Genomic DNA, 21084 nt, shown 5'->3' with positions numbered 1-21084 from the left:
ACCTCAAGACTTTGTTCGATGCTGCTTAAGAATCAGCAGGAACAACTGAGTACTTCAGTTATGCCTATGACACAGCAGGACTGTCATCAATCATGAAGATAGGTTGTTTTTAAAAGGTATTGGGCTTTAAAGAAAGCAGAAGACTTGGGTGCCAAATGCCCTAATACAGATCTTTCAAGGATAAGGATCCAAAGTCCCCAAAGTGTGGCTTTCAGAAATGAAATATCTCATTTTCCCCATCTTCCATGAGACTATGAAGAATTTGGCTAATGGAATGATAATTCAGACAATCATACACCTATGGTCAAATCAAAATGCTACAGTTTGACATAAATATGACTGGACTGAGGACAAGAGGAAAAGATCTGTAAGGCTTTTCATTTCTCAGGTTTCAGGGTGGTCAACAACTTCAGGGCATTTTCCAGTGAATCATTGACTCTGTCACTGCCTGCATGCAATCCATCATCTTGAGATTCATCAATTCCTCCCCTGCTTTGTGGATACTTCGCTCTAATGACTCTGTCCTATTATATGCTTCTGCTGTGTACCAAACCTTGGACACTGAGATGTGACTTCATACAAGTATTAACAAAAAAAAATTACTCTAAGAAAAATCAAGCATCAACATATCAGAAAATGCAGAGCTTACAGCAACTGCAAAATCTAATTCTGCTCCTCACGGATTTATTCTTTGCTCCAAGTGAGAAAGTGAACTGTGAAAACAGTATGGAAACAAGTAATTCAAGACTGAGTCATAACACTTCTGTAAGAGGGCAATATGCAATCAGCTGTAAATCTGGCATTTTCCTATTTCAAGAACTGCACTTTCCTACTCAAACACTGTCCTTTTAAATTGATGTTCCTTTTCATCCTGGTTTCTTACGAGTTTTTAAACACTACAGATAATCTTGCAGTGTTGTATAACTTGAGCTTTATCTGTGTAACCACAACAAATGTCTCAAACTGGTAATTGTGATTTAACTCTAAACTTTTGGCTCTTTAAGAGGACACCATTATTATTTAAACTACAAGACTGCTCCATTGGTGGGTAATACCATTAATAAAGAGACCAAAACAATGCAACATCAGTAGTGATTGCTGGAGAAGGTGGTGAGGTAATAGAAGAAAATTCAATTTCTGTCCTCTGTGGTAGCCCAGCTGCCTAATTGGTGCGCCCCCCCCCCCCAAAAAAAAGGAAGCACCTCCCAAAAATTTAGTGGGATGATGCTACACTGGCAACAGCCTGCTGTAAATATTAACGTACTGATTATTATTGGGGTGCGCACCCAACATTATCCTGAGAAAATCAAGAGAAAAAGTGATTTAGTACTTCAACAGAAATAGCTGAATGGAATCTCATGGGCCAAATAAAAGATACTTTAAAACATGAAGGTGTTCCTAATGTAGCCATCAAAGAACTACTGAAAACAGATAGCTAAGAACCTAAGAAATGTTTGCAAGAACTGTCAAGAACAGAAAGCGACTGTAGGTTCTATCAGCTTTCTCCATCAAGAGTAACAAAACAGCAGTAGTTTTGGGGAAAAGCAGCAAGGGAAATGCTAACTAGACACAGATATTGGTCAGCCAGATTTATTTTTTCTTTTCATTTTTAATTAGCAAGAAAGAAGATACAAAACGACTGGTTATCACGCTTTATTATATAGAGGCAGCCATTTAGCATGTAGTTCCAGAGGGCCCACAAGCATTTTTCCAATGCAGGCATCACCTTGAAGAACCACAAAGAACACTGCGACTCAAAATATTTCCCTATGTTCTTAAAAATTTACCAACATTCTTTTGTTACAGCATTCTCTGTAATTCACAAGGACATACACCCATTTAAACAGAAATTGCTACCTGTCCCCTTGTTGGCAGATCTTTTACACTGTCAGGTTTAAAGAAGGTGAAGTCAATCAGAGCCTGAAACAGAGACACTGCTTTCTCGGAATGGCCAGCCTGTCTCAGAAAGTGGCACTGCTGAATAAATATAGCTGTAAAGTAAAGAAGATGACATTTTAATATTTCAAATAAATTTTTTGCACAGTATTTTTGATACAGCCCAAATATATGAGACACACAAGTGCTATAGAGAATTGTTTTGATACATAACAGTATCAAAATCCAAAACACAGCAAATAACTAGCATAAATGTATGTCAGAATTGTTGTAGTTTTAATTAACTTTAAGACCTCCCACTTTAAATGTGTCAAAGAGATGATTTTTTATTCATGTCATACAGGCATTGTCCTTGTTGATGAGTAAGAGTTATACACAATAGTCCCAACTTCAGTTTATCCAACACCTGTCAGAGTGGGCCACAGTCCTCTTTGAAGATGCTGGGCATTATTATGATTCACACAGTAAGTGATTACAACAATTTCTGCATGACAGTTACACTGGTAATATGTTGGAAATATACCATTTTATTTCCAACTGTCATTCCCATTTTTCTTCTCCTTTGCTTAAGAACTCAGTTAAGAGAAGTCTGCTCTTTACATCAAAGTATTACTGCTTGAAAGTAGAGTCCTATTCCTTGCTCTCCAACAAATTATTTCTGTAATCACTGCCACATCCCTACTGCACACTTAGCCCCAAGTTTCAACTTAAAAACGGAAGCAAAGCCCATTTTTCTATTCATGTGTTTCCAACAAGAGTCTTAAATGAAAGAGCTGGGAAAATAACAGGTATTGTAAATACCTCTATTAGCAGGCAGTTCAAGGACTTCAGAGATACTCCATCACTCCAAATTACACTCAAGAGTTAACACAACAGGCTGCTCAAACCCCAAATTGCTTTAAATCAAATTTTTGATTGGCTTGCAAAACCACCCCAAACCCATAAATCAAGACTTAAATAATTCATCAATAGTTTTAAAAACAGTTCTTCAAAAACTATTGTTTCTTCACCAAACGCATTGGCTTTGGAGAGTTAAAACAATCAAAAGGTTTAATTGTCTAGATGCATATTGGTTAGCAGCAATTTTTTCTAATGATCACCTTATTTTTTTAAAACTAAGATGACAAATGATTTAATCCCTTTAACCTTTATTCAAATTTAAATCAGATGTGTGTACATAAAAATTTGAATTCAGCTAGAACATGCAAACTAGATATTTTAGCAGATTTTCCTGCAAAGTCAGTGACTGTTTCTGATAACAAAGACTCTAAGATTTCTGAAGATATTTAAACAACACAAGTATGATTAAATATATAACAGAATCTTCTTAACTATTTTAACCAACTCGGGCACTGTGTCCAAAGGACACTGAAAAAGTTGTCCTTTCCTAGCCTCTCAGCTTCAGACAGATGAACTTTGATTTAAATAGTCTGAATGTAGAGAATGTCTCATCAGGACTTGCTGCCAAACTGGAGCCAAAAATAAATTATAGCATAAGATTTTCTGCATGATGAAAAAAAAAACCCCAAGATATTTGAAGAAATGCAAAGATCAGCATTTTCTTTGTGGTAAAAGCTGAAAACAGCATAAATACATATTTAATTTAGTCCATGATGGTAAGCCATTTCTGCAGCTGAACTGACCGTTTTTTTAGGATGTTTCTCCCCAACCAGTAGGTATAATTTGAAAAACAGGACTCTTTCCACAACAAAATTTGAGAATGTTTACCTTCATCTGCTTTACACTAACAGTTCCTAGTAAATTTAAAACACTATGAATTACCTCAAAAAGTAAAAAGTTATGTACAATTTTAAATCAATTCTTACCTGGTTACTTAAATGTCGTGTTTTAAAAAACACACACCCATTTCCAAGCAGATAGTACTGCATACTGAATTGAACACTAGATGGCATAGTCCACCACTATTTAAAATTAGCTCATACTTCGTGGTTAGCAAAGGTCAAAGGTTGAAGATACAAGCCTACCATATTCCTACACTGCTACTCACCTCATAATTAATTTGTGAAACTCTTTGCATATTTATATTAACGAACAATTTGGTAATCTTCCTAATAAGTACACTGACAGTTCAAATTCAGCCCAAGAATAGGTATTTGAGTCACTAAAAAAAAATAATAATCTCCGATCAAGAAGTCTCCCCACTGGAAATTTCTCCACTCCTATTGTTTGAATTCCAAAGCGGGGGGAAAAAAAACCAAACAAACAAAATACCAAACCGAACAACAAAACCCCCAACTGCATTCATAAACAAATCACTACAGTCTTAATACAGAAAAACAAGACATTGAGTCAAACAGGAACACAAATGAAGTTGAGTTCATTTTCATTTTAACCTGTCTATAGACATTGCCAGCAAACAAGTATTTTGAAAAATGTCAATCAATTTAATATAATTAACTAAATAAAGTTTAACTCCATTAAACTAAACTTCTCATTAACAGTTCACAAACGGTATTTAATGAGTCAAAAAACGTTCTGAAGGGAAACAAAATGAAAGAATAACCTTTCTGTTAGAAAAAAAAAAAAAAAAAAAAAAAGAGATGCTGAATAAAACATTTGTCCTGAGAATCATTCCTTGTGGTTAGCATACAAAGTGACTCTGTTAGAAAACAGAAACAGTCGAAGCAATTAGAAGCCATCAAGCACAACAATATCCACCTGCCAGCACAGGTTTTTTCCTTTACAGCACTTTTACCACTGCCTAATCCAAGATAAATCAACCTAAGACCATAATAGATATGACCACCTGAAACTTAATTTCTCAATCTAGAAGTCCAGACTGGCTATTGCATAACAGATAGCATCATTGCTCAAACAGCACTTACAGGACTCGGGTACAAACAGAGGTTCCTTGGACTACGCCACACATGAAGAAATGCAGACCACTTTATAATAGTCTCCTCTAAATATAAAACAAATTTTAAAAGGGAAAAAAAACCCAAACATATTCCTGGTGACACTAATATTTCTGCCTCCTCAGTGTATTCATAGATTAATAATCACAATGACCCCCTGAGGTAGAGAAGCAAAATTGAGATGAGATAGGTTAAGTCATTTAGCTCCAGATAAATTTAAAGCCCATGGCAGAACTGAGCATGAACTTGTTTCTTCCCTGGATCCAGTCTAGCATCCTAACCATCTGACTAGCTTCCCTTCCAGGAATAATTATATAATAAATTATAAGTGGTAGATAAACGCATATAATAAATACAAAAGGTATGATCACATGGTATTACAGTTCAGAATTCCCCATCTACGAACTGAGATGCTCAAAATTTCACACCAGACTTCCCATGTCCCTTCTCTTCTCTGGATTAAAGTAATTAACTATAAAACTTCAGAACAAGAGATAACTGTTTCTTTCACAAGCCAACCTTTTTTAAAAAAGTAATAATTTTTTTTTCAAAGAGAAAAGCACATCTCAACTGCTGGCTGCAATTCTCCAGCCTTGACATTGTACTATAAAACCGCTCAGCACATTAGACTTTACTGGATATTCTATCACAAACTCTCCTGGGGAAGAAAAGCATCTGCTATATCCATATTTGGTTGGAATATCTGCTTTAATTCTCAGCTAAGAAATCAGAATGTCAGGCATTTTAAAAAAAATAAAATCTTCCTATAATACATGGGGAAGTCTCTTATTACAGAGAATGTATTCAACTCCTATGAAGACTGTTCTGACCATAACATGAAACAGAATCTTACCCAGCATAGCTTCTTCTGTGCCAGGCAGTAGAGGGTGTGATACCATGCTGCCATCCTGTACAGCTGCCAGTGTAGTCAAACACTTTCCATAGAGACTATTGATTTTTGAAACAGAAAAGGTAGTGAACTGACTTTGACAGAACAGTAGATATTTCTTCCACAACTCCGGATTATTGGGATGTAAGAAAATTAGCTTCTGCCATTCTTTGATCAAAGCTGGTGGTTCCCAGAATTCTGCGCAAATCTTCAGCCTGGCAAGTTTCAGATCAACATTACTTGGATTGCTTTCAATTGCCCTCTCTAAAATAGCCAGTTTCTTTTCCAAGATTAACTTCAGTGATTTTCTTCTTACTTCCTGCTCTCCCTTACTGGCATAAGGGCTAGGTCCTCTCATTAATTCATCCTTAAAACAAAAAGAAAAATCATTACATGAGGAAGAATCGTCACTAAAATCACAAGAAAAATGTTGGCACATGTGAAGATGAATTAAGAGCTCACTCTTCACCAACAGAAGATACACACTCCTAAACAAATTCAATTACAATATAATGTTCATGTATTTCTTACAAGCAACCAGATCTGTCAGAACACATACCTGAAAAGAAACAAATTCCATCCAAGCATTAATATCTCTTGGGTTTTCTCTGACTTTCTTGTTATGTTCTTCCACTTTTGTCATTAGAATGGAGTTCATGTTTATCACAGGCTCCTGAACTGCTTGCTGCGCATTTACAGGCTCTGTACTCTTGCTCCCATTCCCTTGTAGCCACACTGTAGTTGATGGATCATAAATCCCAAGAGGATTTACCTCTGTTGTGTCAGAAGGATCCTCAGCTTCCATTTGGAAAACTGGTACGAAAGCAGCTGGGTCAGATGAAGAACTTTTACTGCAAACAAGAATCCCATCTGCGTTCAGCATCTTCACATTGTTCTTTGTGAAGTAGCGCTCAGGTCGCCTCTGTAACTGCTTCCTTTTTGATGCAGAACTGTCCCAAGTTATACACTGTTTCTTTGCATCTATGCCAAGACAGGACTCTCCTCTCCTTTTGTATCTTAGAAGGAAAAATACAATTAAGTATCTCCTAAAATACATGTTAGAAAAGGTACCTCCTTTTTGAAAGAAAGTATGGAAGAAATACTTTAATTCAAATTGACCCAAGTAATGTATGCATAGACCTTCAAAAGTGTAAAGAACTTGGTAACTTTCTCCTTATTGAAGACTTTAATTTATATATTTTTTCAGTGCCAACACAACTTTTATTATCATACTAAGCTTCCTTTGAGTTCAACAATATCTGTCATACTCAGCAGAAGAAAGGTTTTTTTCCTCCTATCATTTTAAGCCATGTAGACAAACCTGGAGAAAGAACAACAGACCGCATTATTTAAAGCTATTTAGATTAGATTATTTCAAACTGAAAAAAAAAAAATAATCAGACACCAGTAGTTCAGTCTGGTACTGTCTTTCTGTATCCCTAAGCCTCTGTCCATTTGATATGCCAAGAAGTGGGCAGGGGGTGGAGAGGAAGAAGAGATGAGGTTCATAAAGACCACAATAATCTTACGGATTAAGAAAGGAAAATACCATCTTAAAATATTACCGATAATATCATTTCAGTGGCAAACATAGTGACGTGCAATGCTAAAATAACACTTTTCCTCTCAAACAATAGCTGACAATCCAAAGGTGGCAGAAAATTGGAATGGATTGTAACCAGGCAATTTTACTGCAAAGGTATATACACTACAAAAATAAAACCCATAAATCCTCCTTCCTTACTTCTTCTATATAGTATTTTTCTATATAGAATTTTCCTTGAGAACATCAAGAACAAGTGTACACACATAATGCATGAGCCCAGTGTAGGCTCCTTTAGATGAGCTTCTCCATTAATGCAGGGAAATGTCCTGAAGGGTCACCACAGTTAAGTATCAGTAACCCGCTAAGGATTTTGAATATGCAATGTCATTCATACTCATTTGAAATGTAGCAATGCATAAGATGGATAACCTTTGGTACAATGTCTGGGTCATCTAACACAGAACCTGTTTGCTAAGAAAGTACCTGTACATTGTTTTGCAAGGACATCAAACTACTCAAGTAAGTGAACCTCTTCACAAATCAAGTATGAAATAATCGGTACCTTCATTTCCCTTTCAGACACAGAAACAGAACAATAAAGAGAGCGCAAAAGAGACACTTGCCCAAAGGCGACCTGTAACAGAACTTGGGATTTCTGAGCTCAAAATCATACTTTTGAATCTGCCCCATGCTGTCACCTCCAGATGGCAGTTCTACAAGTTCACATGCCTACAGCCTACTACACAGAGTGTTGTTAAAAGAAAATCATGCAATTTATGCCCCTTGTTTCATGCCAACTTTCACCTTTTAAAATATTTACTCCTAATGCAAAGTCAAGTTTTGAAGTAAACTATTCAGTTACCTTATCTTTCCACCTTCTACGTAAAAACGTCATGGCCAGACTCAAGTTAATGAATCCTGAGACAGTGACTCTGTGATAGCTGGAATACCAATAGAAATCAAGATATTGTACCTTGCTATGTCCCCTCGATACAGGGATTTGTAGGCCCAGTTTGCAGGGTCTGGTTTCTTGTCTATTCTGAAGGTTTCTGCTGTGAAAGCCTGGATATCATCAAGCCAAAGCAAGCGACTGCTGGTAAGATTTGGTGTTTTCTTATCTGGACTGCAGAAAAGAAGTAGTGTATTTATTCTAAGCATTTGTCCACATACTCAGTATTTACAAAATCCAGGAAACACTGAGTAAATTAAATTACTATGAACTAAAGAAATGCAGAGTCATGGTACATGATCCATTATTGCAAAGTCAGTCACACACTTGGGAAAACAACTAGAAATACACTAATAGGACCATCAAAACAAAACACAAACATCTCTTGCACTTCCAAAAACCGGATTTATGATTATGAAAGGTAATAGCCAATCAATTGCTTGGCAAACAGTCTAAAAGCCATATATTACTACTTCTATAATTTACTTCTGTCTTACTAAGATGCTACAATTAAGAAAAGAGGATAATTTCTAAGAGGATTGTGTTGACTAGCTGTAATTATACCCACGCATTTGATAAAACAGCACACAAAGTTGTTTGTGGATTACAGTTATACAGATAAACTTAAGTGGAAATTGCCACCTGCCTTTGAACTGTAGACAACTATGAACTTCCAATCTGAATTCACAAATATGTAACTCAGTAAACGGGTTTTATAGTCTTGAGAAGCTTTCTAAAATTTCACAAGATCTATTGCATTTACAGCAATTTTGTGGTTCAGGTTTCAAAAACAGTCTCCTGAAAACCCAGTATTCTCTCAGTATCAACAATTTATGGAAAGAAGTAAAACCAGACATCCTGAAAGAACTTCAGCCTTTTCATTTGGGCAAAGCACTAGCTGGTTGGGCCAGCCTAGCAAACAGCAGATAAACCAGGTTCAGCACATAAATCCTTTCCATCCAGCCCAGACACCCTTCCAGCAAAGACTAGAGTGACTGGGCAGAGCAGAATGGTCTTGGCATCCCAATGATTTTCCATGGGGAAACAATGTTAAAAACCCTTGGCACAGACACATGCCCACAAGCCTGTGCTCTCAGCTCCTGATTAATTTGCCTTGGGAAAAGTAGTAAACTGAGGTAAACTCAAGGACTGCCTGGACTACCCCTAGCTGTGAGAACAATTCCTCAATGTCACCAAATCCTCACTCTGTCCCCAGAAGCAGCTGCAATGCTGTGAATTAAAAGCCAGAGCTGCTGATGCTAAAGGAAAAACAGGAACTAGGGAATCAGAGAGGCAAACTGGCTGCTCAAACTAGCAAACATTATGAGAAACAGGGAAAGCTGACTTACGCAGCCAGTTAGATTGGGCCGCTTTGAATGAAATGACCAAAACCTATCAGACTGAGGAAAGCACAGCTAGGTATGGCAAATTTGAACACTCAGTGTGTTCACAGGACTTCTTTTACTGCTCAAAAATCATGCTAGTCACACGTGCCTATTTTCTTGTTGCATAAAAAATTATATATCCACTAATTACACAGTAATTTAAGGCTCTGGGAATTAACAAAAAATTTCTAGCAAAACAGTTTCAATTGTTTAAATACCCATCTAGATGTACCATGAGCAAGAAGTACAAAGCAACACAGCATACAGCAATAAATGGCTGGACATAAAAGAAATGTTAAATCATACAACAAACTTTGTCTTAATATGAAAAAAAGGAAACATTAGGTCTGTGAGGAGGAAGTTGTTTTACAAGGCAAATACAGCTATATATTGACTTTTGCACTAATTAAGAACATGCAATCCCTCTTCAAACTCTCCCAAAAGAAGATCCATGAAAGGAAACAAGATACTTACAAAAACTCAACATAAGTATCTATGTCATTTAGAACGTATTTCATTACTGCCATCCCATGCTTTGTTCTGCAGAACAGTACGTCACAGAATATTTTAGTCAGTTTTTCAGGTATGAATAAAAAAGTGGTTCTAATTCAATTTTCATTGCTTTGAATGCACGTTTACTCATATACAGCTTAGAAAAAAAAAATGACCCACAAGCATTAAGAATTTAATTCCTGCAGTTGAAGAAACAAGAACACAATGAATTCACATCTTGCACAGTATTAATAAATACATACTTTGCTGCTGCTTCCTTTTCGTTATTTCTGCCACTTCCTGTGGTTTTGTCCTTGATGTACTTGGTGTCCAGGTCTGATTCACTGTTACTGGAGTCCCCTTTGGTTTTCTTTTTTGCCCTCTTATAGTGGTGATGTTTTTTCTTTTTCTTTTTTCTTTTCTTACTTGACTGTTTCAGACTCTCATCTGTATCACTTTCCTCTGACAACTCTGACCTTGAAGTAGTCCTGCTTGGAAACAAGTATATATATTTATATATACACCTATATATCCAAGTAGTAAAACTGTAAAGAAATACCACCATGAGAAAGTTTAGAAAAATTTTACCCTTTACTTTTATTCTCCCTGAATTTTTGGAGAAGAGAGTTAGCAGCAACACATACCATGGAAGTGATACAAATCTGCATTAAATGGCAACTATGTCTTTTCAGCTGCTGGAGTTAATGACAACCAGTCTTAAAAATTTTAATTGTCAAAGGCATTTTGATGTGTGATCTGTATAAATATCCATCTGTTACCATCACCAAATTAAAAAAGAGGACTGAGCTGATAAAGTTTCATAACTTTGCTAAGACAACTTAGGTCAAGCTAAAAGGATAAGAAATCTTTCAAGTTGACCTGCAAAAGAAGAAAGTCTGCAGTTTTTTTTCCTTGTTTCTTTATGATTTACATAATAATTATCAAAAGCACACTTATAAAATCACTTCCGAACAGAAATTCAAACCTCACCAATCAAGGAACGATTTTTGATGACTACTGAATAAATGTTACCATATAACATAACGCAGTAACAAACTACATCCAACAGACAACTGACTTGCTGAGACATCACACAAGGGACAGATGGTTTTATCAAAACACGTGTATATCATTGTACATACTACATATACGCTGATACTTAATAATCAACTGAAATCACAGAGGTCTTCTCTAATCCTTAATTAAAGCAAAAGCTCCATTTAAACAGTTTTTCTGGAATCTTTCAATAGAAGAAAGGAATGACAAGTCTTAGTATTCCTAATGTCAATAGAAGAAAATGTAGCATTTCAGAAACAAGGTACCTCAAAAAAAAACCCTTACTCAATTTATTGAAGGGCACTAAGAAAAAAGAAGCCATGAGAGAACCATTAGCAGGCCTTTAAAAGAAACATACAGAACAACCCCCCAAAAAACACCAACTATGTTGGAGTAATTAGTTTTTACTGAACTGAAAATGTACCCTAGTAGTAGGGAAAAAGATCAAACATCTCTGTAGACTATCTTTTGACAAATTCTTTTTCGAAGATTAATTAAATATGGTGAGTTTACTATGTAATTCTATCTGAATGGTAATTTGTAAGTTCGTCAGTTTTATGACATTAAAGTCCTGAAAAGATCTGAAGAAATATAAGCAGAAATATAATGTATGACTGATAAACAGAACAGTGATGGCATTTTCATCGCACAATGCACATAAATGGAAGAATAAGTATAAGAAAGATGTATTCAGCTGTGCTTGTTATAGACATTCTCTGTCATCAATAGATATCCTAAACACAGGAGCTTGTATCAAATTAAAAGCGACTAAGTTTTTGAACTTGGCAACTGCAACTTGATTCCATTCATTATTAAGTGCTAGTTACAGTGATTATATGCCGAGTACAGCAACTATTCTAGTGAAGGTATTAAAACTAGCTCTTCAGCAAATGTGGCTGCTTAAAGCTCATTTTTGTAAAAGAATATAATCACCCACTTCAGTGATCAGCATGTTCTACACAGCCACACAACTTGATACATGTAGTATTTCATTAATTCACATCTTCAACTAGTTTTTAAAAAGTAAAAAACTTAGCTGTGAAATGGTTGATTGAGCTGGTTTTCACAGAGAAATCACAAAGATGATGCTTAATCTTTAAATTATTTCAAGGGTCACTTAGGACATTTAAAAGCTAATGAAGACTCATGACCACTCAGTTCCCTTCCAATTCCAAAATAACAATGATTTAAATGTAGCTGTGAGAAGAAGAAAATGGGAATGTAATTGCATAAGTATAATTTCTCATTACTTTAAGTTAAAGGACATGGAAGCATTATTCATACTTTTATATATGACTCAGTTCAGGCCTTTTTAAATACTGAACAGTGGAATGAAAAGCAGCCCTAAAAGCTCTTGATTTTGGTCTCATATAAAAAAAGATAAGCAGAACAAAAGAAAGAGGCTAATTTAAAAGATACTGAAGCATATTCTACCTTATTAGTGGTGATTTTTCAGGACTGAGGTTTACAGCTTCTGCAGTGCGCTGATGCAGTAATAGTGCATCTTCTGTAGAGAAGCTTGGGTTACTAAGCCAGTCCAACTCTGCAGGTAAAGAAAAGTGTGAGATCAATACAAATCAGCTTGTTGTGCTTTTTAAAGTTGGGGATTAATTTAGTCAGCCGACAGCTAAATTCACAGCAAATGTCACTAAGTCATGTGTAATAACTGAGCATACTGGAAAGCAGTCCATGCGATTTCCATTTAGCAGAACACTAGGTTGTAAAGAGGTAAAATATTTAGGAGATAGAATCTTCCCCTGACATAAATCTAGGCTTGAAACTATATAATAATACTTACAATTTAATATTGAAAGCAGATAATATGTTTCATAAATTGTTATATAATTTAAAAACCCCAAAGCTAATATTAATTTTTACCACATGAAAATTCTAACTACATATATTTATATATTACATGTTATGTGTGTAAGAAGATTTTCTAGTGTATCTTCATATATTTATATTATTAAATAATTATAATCACTATATACAATACAGATATTTACATATTTAACGAGTAAAACTGAAAAAATTATAGCAGGACATAATTAAATGAAAGGTGTAGTTAATGTAATGCAACTTAGGTAAACTTGCAAAAATGTATTTACTCACTGTATGGAAAATATTTTTAACACTATTTTATTGATACCAACACCCATTACTGGTAAGAATACTCAAGGGTTTTATACAAGGTCAAGATGTGTCACTGGATTCTCAGCTCTCTAACCACCAAAATACCATTAGGCTTATAAGTAGTGCGAAAAAAAGCTAAATTATGCTAGTTTTGATATATTAGTCAGCATTAATCATTCTGCATCTAGACCTCAGCCATTTCAGTCATTGGATAAGATCAGATACTGACAGTATGAGGAAGGGGAATTTTTTGCCAAGATTTTACTGATATTGAAACTTCTATAACAATTGTCAAATTTCATTTCTAGAATTCTTTCAAGTACACGAAGTTTTCTAACCTAAACAACAAATGTTACTTCGCATTAGCACAGAATTTAACAGCAGTCTCTCCAGTGCCAGACCACAGGAGATAACAACAAAAGGAACATTAAATTTGGTCTCCCTGTCTGTTCTCCATGCTGTTTACAATCATTTTTGCCTCAGCATTCTTCCTGTCACACTCCTGTGTCTGTGCTTTTGTCCACACTGACCTCTAATCCTTAAATAGCATGAACTAATTGCCTGCCAAGCCATATACCTCTCCACCTTCTAAAGTGTTTCTTTCAGAAATAGCTCTTCCTACCAAAATTCTTTCTTCTCTCTCTTATCCCTCAAATGTTGTCCACAAGAGGATTTAAAATGGAGTAGGCTGCAAAACAGTTTGTTAACCTAAATTCACCTCATCAAGAACTACATACAATGAAGCAAACCTCCAGCGTGTGTTTCCCAAGAGACTGCCCCTGCTACCAAAGACCCTGTAGGGATAGTCACCTTCCCTGGTTCATCTTGAACCTCCACAACTGTGCAGAGGAGAACCAACAATTCATTGACATTGTCAGGACCAAAACACACTTCACATAAGCATCCCAACCAATACGCTGCAGAACACTGCTACACACCATTTCCCAGCTCACCAAAATGTAGGACAGACTGAAAAAAAAATTCAGCTGTATAATATATATGCATATTATTGTAACTTCCTGCCTGGCAATCAGAATTACCAAACCTAAGGCAAATACACTACCCTACTTCAGTGTAAATCAACATAATAGTGTTTTTTTCCCCCTTTCAGGAAAATACTTAAGATGTATTAATGTAAAATTAGAACAAAAACTGAAACCTTAAAACCACAATCCTTACTTGCCTATTTAAAATATGATAAAAATCCACTATTTCATATAAATTAATCCACCCTGGCAGAAACGTCTTCGTTTTAGGTAGGTGTGTATGATTCTAAAACTCAATCTACCACAAAGCATTCTTCCAAACTCTTCAATGAGCTTAAAGGAGAAAGATTTATGCTGGGTAATATCCAAACAACATCAAAATAATTATTTCCCCTGCTGGGGAACAGTGTTTTTAACAGTACCTTAATGTCTTATTTCAATCCTGTAAGAGATGTATTAAGAACCAACCTAAAATTGGAATTACTTAGAAAAATTGTATTAAGTATTTTCCATGAAATAACCCAACATGTTTCTCATGGATAATTCTGTAAACATTATATTATTTAAAACACAGAGGAGTTAAATAAATGCATACACCTGATAACTGCATAATCAAATTGGAGTTATTCAATATATGTCACACAGTATACCAAGTGCTGCAGGATTTGACATATATTTATTAAATGTGATATTGATTTTTAAAATTATCTTCCCTATATTCAATTATTTCTGCTCATTTTGGTAATGAATATACGGTGTAAAAGAAGGTGGGAACAAACTGCAACCCTACAATGTCTTTCAGCTGGTCACACTCTGGTCTTCCTTTAACAAACAGATTCAGAGAAAGTCCAATGGTCCAGAGCACTCCGGATTTCAGTAAGTACAACTAATCTGTGTATAAAGCCTTTTATTTATTTACAGAATTAAAGGAGACATTTAATTCCCTTTAAAAAAATCCATCTTTGTTTTGATTTGTGTTGTACTACCAAGATCCACCTAACAAAACAGAAAAAATTTACTGGTTGGCAGAGTTTCTGTTGCAAAGGTGTATCACGTAACAGCACAGAAGTGTAACTTATTAGCTAGACAGATCTTTTTAAAGTTATTATGTGTGTTCCAGATACACAAAACGTACCTAATTTGTCTTTGGCCAGACCTCCAATAACAAACTTCAGGCTTGAAAATACTCTCTGTAGCCTTTGAGCTTCTCTTCTTTTCAATAAATTATTGTTTCCCTTTGTAATGTCTAATAAATCATTTACTAGTATTATTTTTTTGGTAGAAATAAAGGTAGTCCTGTACTGATTTGAATGAAGAATTACAGCTCAAAAATCACTTTAAATATATTAATACTAAAACTCATGACACTTAAAAGTAAGCTCAAGTTAAATAATTTACCTTTAGTCATACAGCTGTTGATGACAAAATTCAGAATTCAAGACTTAGAAGTCTAAGATGTTTAAGACCTTGATCTAAGTTCTTTTAAAATGCTGTACACATCAAAACAGGTTTTTCATTGATTTCAAGAGCACAATATCAGTTCCTCCAAAGATTAACGCAATAATGCATTTTTTAATATTATTCATCAGTGTAAACACTTTAGATACGGACCAGCCCAAACTAGGAAAAAAATGTTTGCATGTATAAAGTACACTAAAACTTTGTAACTTTAAGCCTTATGGCACTACAGTGCCAAATGATTTCCAAATGGAGATATAGATCCATAGCAGCATTAAGAGCTTCTGTCTTAAAAAATAGGAATCAACTGCTACATTTCTTTTTAAAATAGCATGATTAATCACATTGATGAAATGAACAGAGAAGAAAATACACAAAGAAAGCAGTAAAGCTCCAGCTGTTTTTGAAGACACAATAAAACACGGAACTGACCAACCACATAAATTTCCCTGAGGCACAAAACACACTTTAAACAAAGGAGGCTACACCTGAACTGGCAGAAGAGGGGAAAGCCGTTATCTTTAGATCTCTCTGTTCAGAAGGCTGTTCTAAGACCAGAACCATATTCTTAAATAAAAACAGTGACTTGGCAAAATTTTGATTCCCCTCCTTCTTCCAGCAAATTAATCCTGCAGCTCACAAAAGGATGAAGTCTGGATTTCTGAGCTGTGTCCTCCACCCTTTACACTCCCTATGGCTGCCACAGCTTCAGTAATTATCTCTAGACCCTTCTACAGTACTTTGCCACATCCCTTAATTACTGGCTGGGCAAGAGGCAGACTGTGCTGCGTCAGATTGTGATCTCCAAAGATGTTAGCTGGCTAAGGTACAGATGCTCATTGCCAAGCCTATCTGTCCTGGTTACAGTTCAATTCATGTTATAGCCTCTCTTGCAGCAGTGGCACTTTTATCTAGTTTTACCTTTCCTAAGCAAACATAGATTTTCACAGACCTCCTCTATAACCTTCTCTATTTTTGCCATTTCTCTCTCCTACCACAACAAATTTGACTGAAAGGGTAAAAACTCCTGAAGAGGAAGAGAGGGATATTGAGCAAGTAGGCCTGCAGACACATGCACTGCAAGCATACATGAGATACATTTCCTTAGGAAATTTGCCTTAAATATAGCAAAATAATGCCTATTACCATATTTTTATTATATATATATTATATATATAATTATATATTACCATATATTATTAGAAATAAAGTTCCAAAATATCATTTTGAACTAACTTTACCTGAAAGTATCTGTTATTCCCTTACAGATGTGAAGGTCACTCACTAACTTGGTGCAATATGATCACAACAGTGAGCACAAGCAGGGTAAGGTTTATTTTTATATGTTAAATTATTGTTTTGGGACCTCCAAGGAATAACTCACTTTGAGAAATGGAGTCAAAAATCCCGACTGTGCCTGTAGCTTGGTACTACCTGAGCAGATGACATCAAATTGCATTTTTAAAACACTGAAGAACCACAGTGCAAGGATCAACTCCTGTAGCACAGTCAATATGCCTCTGTGGATACACCAGGGAAAAGTTTAGAATTCTTCAGCTAGTGTTTTCTGAACAATTTAATCAAATTGACCTAATACTCTGGAAAGAACTGAAATTTTTTCCATTACACAACATACAAGTCCAAACCTCCCTGTAAATAATCTCCACTGAATCAGTTAGTTGGATATAAGCACTTCAATTATCAAAATGCATTCCAAGCTTTAAAAATTTACCTTTTCATTTCTTATTTTTCCTTGTCAGATGTCTAAAAAGTTTATCACTTTCTCAGACCATATTTACACTCTTTAAGAACATAAAGTATAAAAGTTGTAAAAGACTTCTTTTGTCATAATATCCATGTACTTGTTTTTGGTTTACCATCCACATGTTTGAGCACAACACTAGAAGCAATCCAATACCATTCCTTTTATACCTTCCAAAGCAGGAAAAAAAAAAATTAAAATTTACCATGCATGTCTACAGAGACAATTTTTAAGAGTTATGCAAAGCCTTCTGTTGCCTCTCAGAATCCTGAAAATCTGCTTTCAGCAAAAAACCCTGCACCATCCTACCTATACAATAGTTACAGACTGTAAATAACGCTGTGCATAATGCTTACTACTGTCAGTACAGTTAATTATGACTGTTCATGGCTACTGATAAATTTGTAATTTATCTTTTACCAGAAACTAATTAAGCTTGACAACATAATTGTAAGAAACCATATACAAAATTACTTTGCATTCTAGAGGTTGCTGCAACTCAGCATTCTAGCAGGATAGGAAGTGTACATCAATACTTATATTTCAGGCAGCACTTGTAAGTGGTTTAGGAGGATTTGTAAAGAGTGTGAGACAGAGGTGGCTGGAGGAATGAAACATGGCCAGCATATTTACATTATTACCTCAATTTTTACAGTAGAACTACAAAACAGTCCTAAATGACTGCAAAAGACACCTCACTTTTGCATATCATGTTAAATACAACATACTCTGTGATCTCTGTATTATGATGGACTTTGGCTTCACATCAGCTCTGAGAAGAGAGAGTCATCTATCAGACAGATACCAAAGTTGCCCATCGAGTTCTCACAAGCTGAACGTGTGAAATTTGACATATGACAGTGTAAATGTGGTTCTGAGTTAATACTTAATTTGTATAACTTATACTGAAACACAGTCGTTAAAACACAAAGTACAATATTGGCTAAAACATAAGCCTAACAAATTGTGTTTCTTAATGCTTTGTCAATAATTCTCATACAAAAAACTTCCAGTAGACCAAAATGTAACTCATAAACAGTCCTAGTAACTACATTCTAGATCCAAAAGTCAGTCTTAACATCTTCTTCTGTGATGTTAGATCTTCCAGACAGATGGTCTGCAGCGACACAGACTATGCGTAACAAACCTAGAGGCTAAAATCACAGAGTTTTAAAATATAAGCAAGGTCTTACTACTAGAGAGTTTTACTGTATCTCTGTCTGGCAGAGCAGCTCCTCTCTTGTCAGAAGCTGTAATTCGGGATCTTATTGCATCCACTACTCACTGCACCTAGCGTCATTACCAGAAAGGCTCCTGAACATGGCTAGAACACCCCTGTACTGGCAGACAGTATCAACAGCTGCAATGCCATCAGGGGTAACACACAACTGGGTAGAACAAGAAGCTAACCCCAGACTGTGTTGCTAAAAGCTTAAAAAAATCATCATACTGACTGTACCAAATACACAAGAAATTTAGCCCAGGGAAACAATTATCTTGATGCTTCCCCTTGCTGTGCTGCCTACAGCATGGGCAGACTAAAAGGTAGTGGAAGCTGGCAAGCAAACAGCATAGTTCAAAAACATCTCCCAGTAGAATTAATAAACGTCATGCATATTTCAGCATTTGGCAATACACCAGATAGGGTTCTTCACTCATTTAATAAAAATATAACTTGCTAGACAGCCACCATGACAGTCAAAATGATACTGAATTATAATCTCACTCGTGACGTTTCAAAAAATAAATTTTACAACTAAAATTTGGCTTAATAAGCCTGTAAATGAGAAAACGCTTTTTAAGCTATCCAAGGCTAGTAGCAAAAAAAACCCAAACACCGAACACACACACACAAATCCCACCATCTCGCCTCTGCATAAAGCGAACCTTCTCCACCACACAGAATGCTGACATACATGTATACAAATTTGAGCCATGCCTCCAGCACCAGTCAGCAAGCAGTTAGCTGGAAGCAAATCTGAACACACCTGAGAACCCGCCAATGCGAAGGGAATGGGAACGTCCCTATTTCGGGTTCCCCGCGAGTTATCTCACAGAAATTAACTTTATTCGTAACTAGTAACTTTTTCCACACGGGCAGCGGCGCACCTTGCGCGGAGTGCGCCTGTGCGGGCCATACGCGCTCCGCTCCGGAGGGATGGGCCGGGCCGGGCCGGGGTCACGCCGCCCCCGCGACAGCGCCCGGCCGGGCAGGCGAGCCCCTCTGCCGCGCTGCCCAGCCCCGCGGCCCGGGGTCCCGGACCCCAGCGGCAGTACCGCCCGCGCCGCAACTGCATGGCGGGGGCGGAGCGCGCCCGGGCGGGCCGGGCTGCCCCGGCGGAGGGTGGGCCGGCTGGCGGCCGGAGCAGGCCCGCTGGGGTGCGCGGGGAGGCCGGCACAGTGCAGAAGGCTCCGCGTTGAGGCGAGTGGAAGCGGAAGGTCTGCCCGAGGGCCGGGCCGCGGCGGGCTGCTGGGCGAAAGAGGGTTCTCCCAGGACTTTACCTTTCCTGGAGCCCTCGCTGCTGCCGGTTGGGGGCTCCCCTGGCTCGGCGGCACCGGCAAAGGCCGGGAACAGGGCCATGTCTCAGCTTACCGCCACTACTATCGGCCCGAACTGCCCCGCGGAGCGGCGGGGCAAGATGGCGCCGCGGCGCCGAGCGTACTGGGAGACGTAGTTCGCCCTCCCCCGCCTTCCCAAAATGGCGGCGGGGCCGGGAGGCGGCTGCGGGTATGTTGCCTTCTCCAGGCCTTCGCGTTTCTTGTGCAACCCGCCGCCGTCGCTAAGGGGAGCGGAGAGAGGAACTGGTGGAGGAAAAGTAAGGATTGGGGTTTCCAGAGCCAGCCTTTCCTTTCCCACCATCCTGTCATTCTCCATGGGGTTCCCTGTGAGGGAATACCTGAGCAACATCTGGAGACTTGAATGCTGAGCTGTGTAGAGGGGGATGTTTTAAGAACCATGCTGAAACCCGTACGGAGGGCTTAGGGAAGAAAAACCCTCCAGCGGTCAAGTCGGTGCTTTATAAGCCTCCTGACCGGGGAGTCACCCATCACGTTTAATAGCATCCATGATCCTGCCCTCCATAAAGGAGCTGGACCCAAAAGTGTGCCTTTTTTCTTCATATATTAAAGCTACTCCATAATGTTCTCCTTGTTTAATTTCTTTAGCTTTTCTAACTAACTCCTACACTGGTACTGCTGCCTGACCAGAATTTCATGCAGTGATTAAGTTACAGGTGTACAATGGGTCTAGGGATTATACAGAATTATAACTGGTTTGTTTTCTGCTCCTTTCCCTATACCTTCTGATCCTTTAAAAAACTATAAAACTATTTCTTAATCTTTGTTTCCTACTTTTGATTTATTATTAATCCATAAAATGCTATTCATTTTTATCAACAGGAGTGAAGACTGTAAGTACAGAGATAAGAGAATTCAAGAACAAAACACTGTTATGAACACTGATAGTTTGGAAGTCATCAAATGAGTGGGGCCTGATTGCCAGTATGGAAAGAATGGGCTTTAAAATGTATGCTTACATGCGGTATGTAACATACAGAAATACGTATCTGCCTAGAACTCATACAGAAGATAGGGAAAAAATCTAAAAGAAGCACATTACTGATTTGTGACCAAATTCTGAAGAGATAATTTAAAAA

General features: G+C 37.2%; 1 protein-coding gene across 3 annotated transcripts in view; it reads right to left on the bottom strand.

The window, feature by feature from the left end:
• Nucleotides 1–20666, bottom strand: part of NRDE2 (NRDE-2, necessary for RNA interference, domain containing) — a 30924-nt gene extending 10258 nt beyond the window's left edge. Inside the window, exons 1-7 of one of the 3 annotated variants that reach the window (XM_040600248.1) lie at nucleotides 19931–20666; nucleotides 12524–12632; nucleotides 10297–10524; nucleotides 8181–8330; nucleotides 6221–6677; nucleotides 5626–6028; nucleotides 1858–1991 (exon numbers count right to left, since the gene is read on the bottom strand). In XM_040600248.1, the coding sequence (XP_040456182.1) occupies nucleotides 1858–1991; nucleotides 5626–6028; nucleotides 6221–6677; nucleotides 8181–8330; nucleotides 10297–10524; nucleotides 12524–12632; nucleotides 19931–20009 (1560 nt within the window). In that variant the 5' untranslated portion in view covers nucleotides 20010–20666. Of the gene's footprint in view, nucleotides 1–1857; nucleotides 1992–5625; nucleotides 6029–6220; nucleotides 6678–8180; nucleotides 8331–10296; nucleotides 10525–12523; nucleotides 12633–19416; nucleotides 19514–19930 lie in introns of those variants that run through there. The other 2 variants (XM_040600249.1, XM_040600250.1) reach the window with 2 other exon arrangements.
• Between the last annotated feature and the right edge of the window lie 418 nt (nucleotides 20667–21084).

Source organism: Falco naumanni, chromosome 7, assembly GCF_017639655.2.
Source record: "Falco naumanni isolate bFalNau1 chromosome 7, bFalNau1.pat, whole genome shotgun sequence".
Classification (NCBI taxonomy): Eukaryota; Metazoa; Chordata; class Aves; order Falconiformes; family Falconidae; genus Falco; species Falco naumanni.
This window is presented reverse-complemented; position numbering and strand designations above follow the sequence as displayed.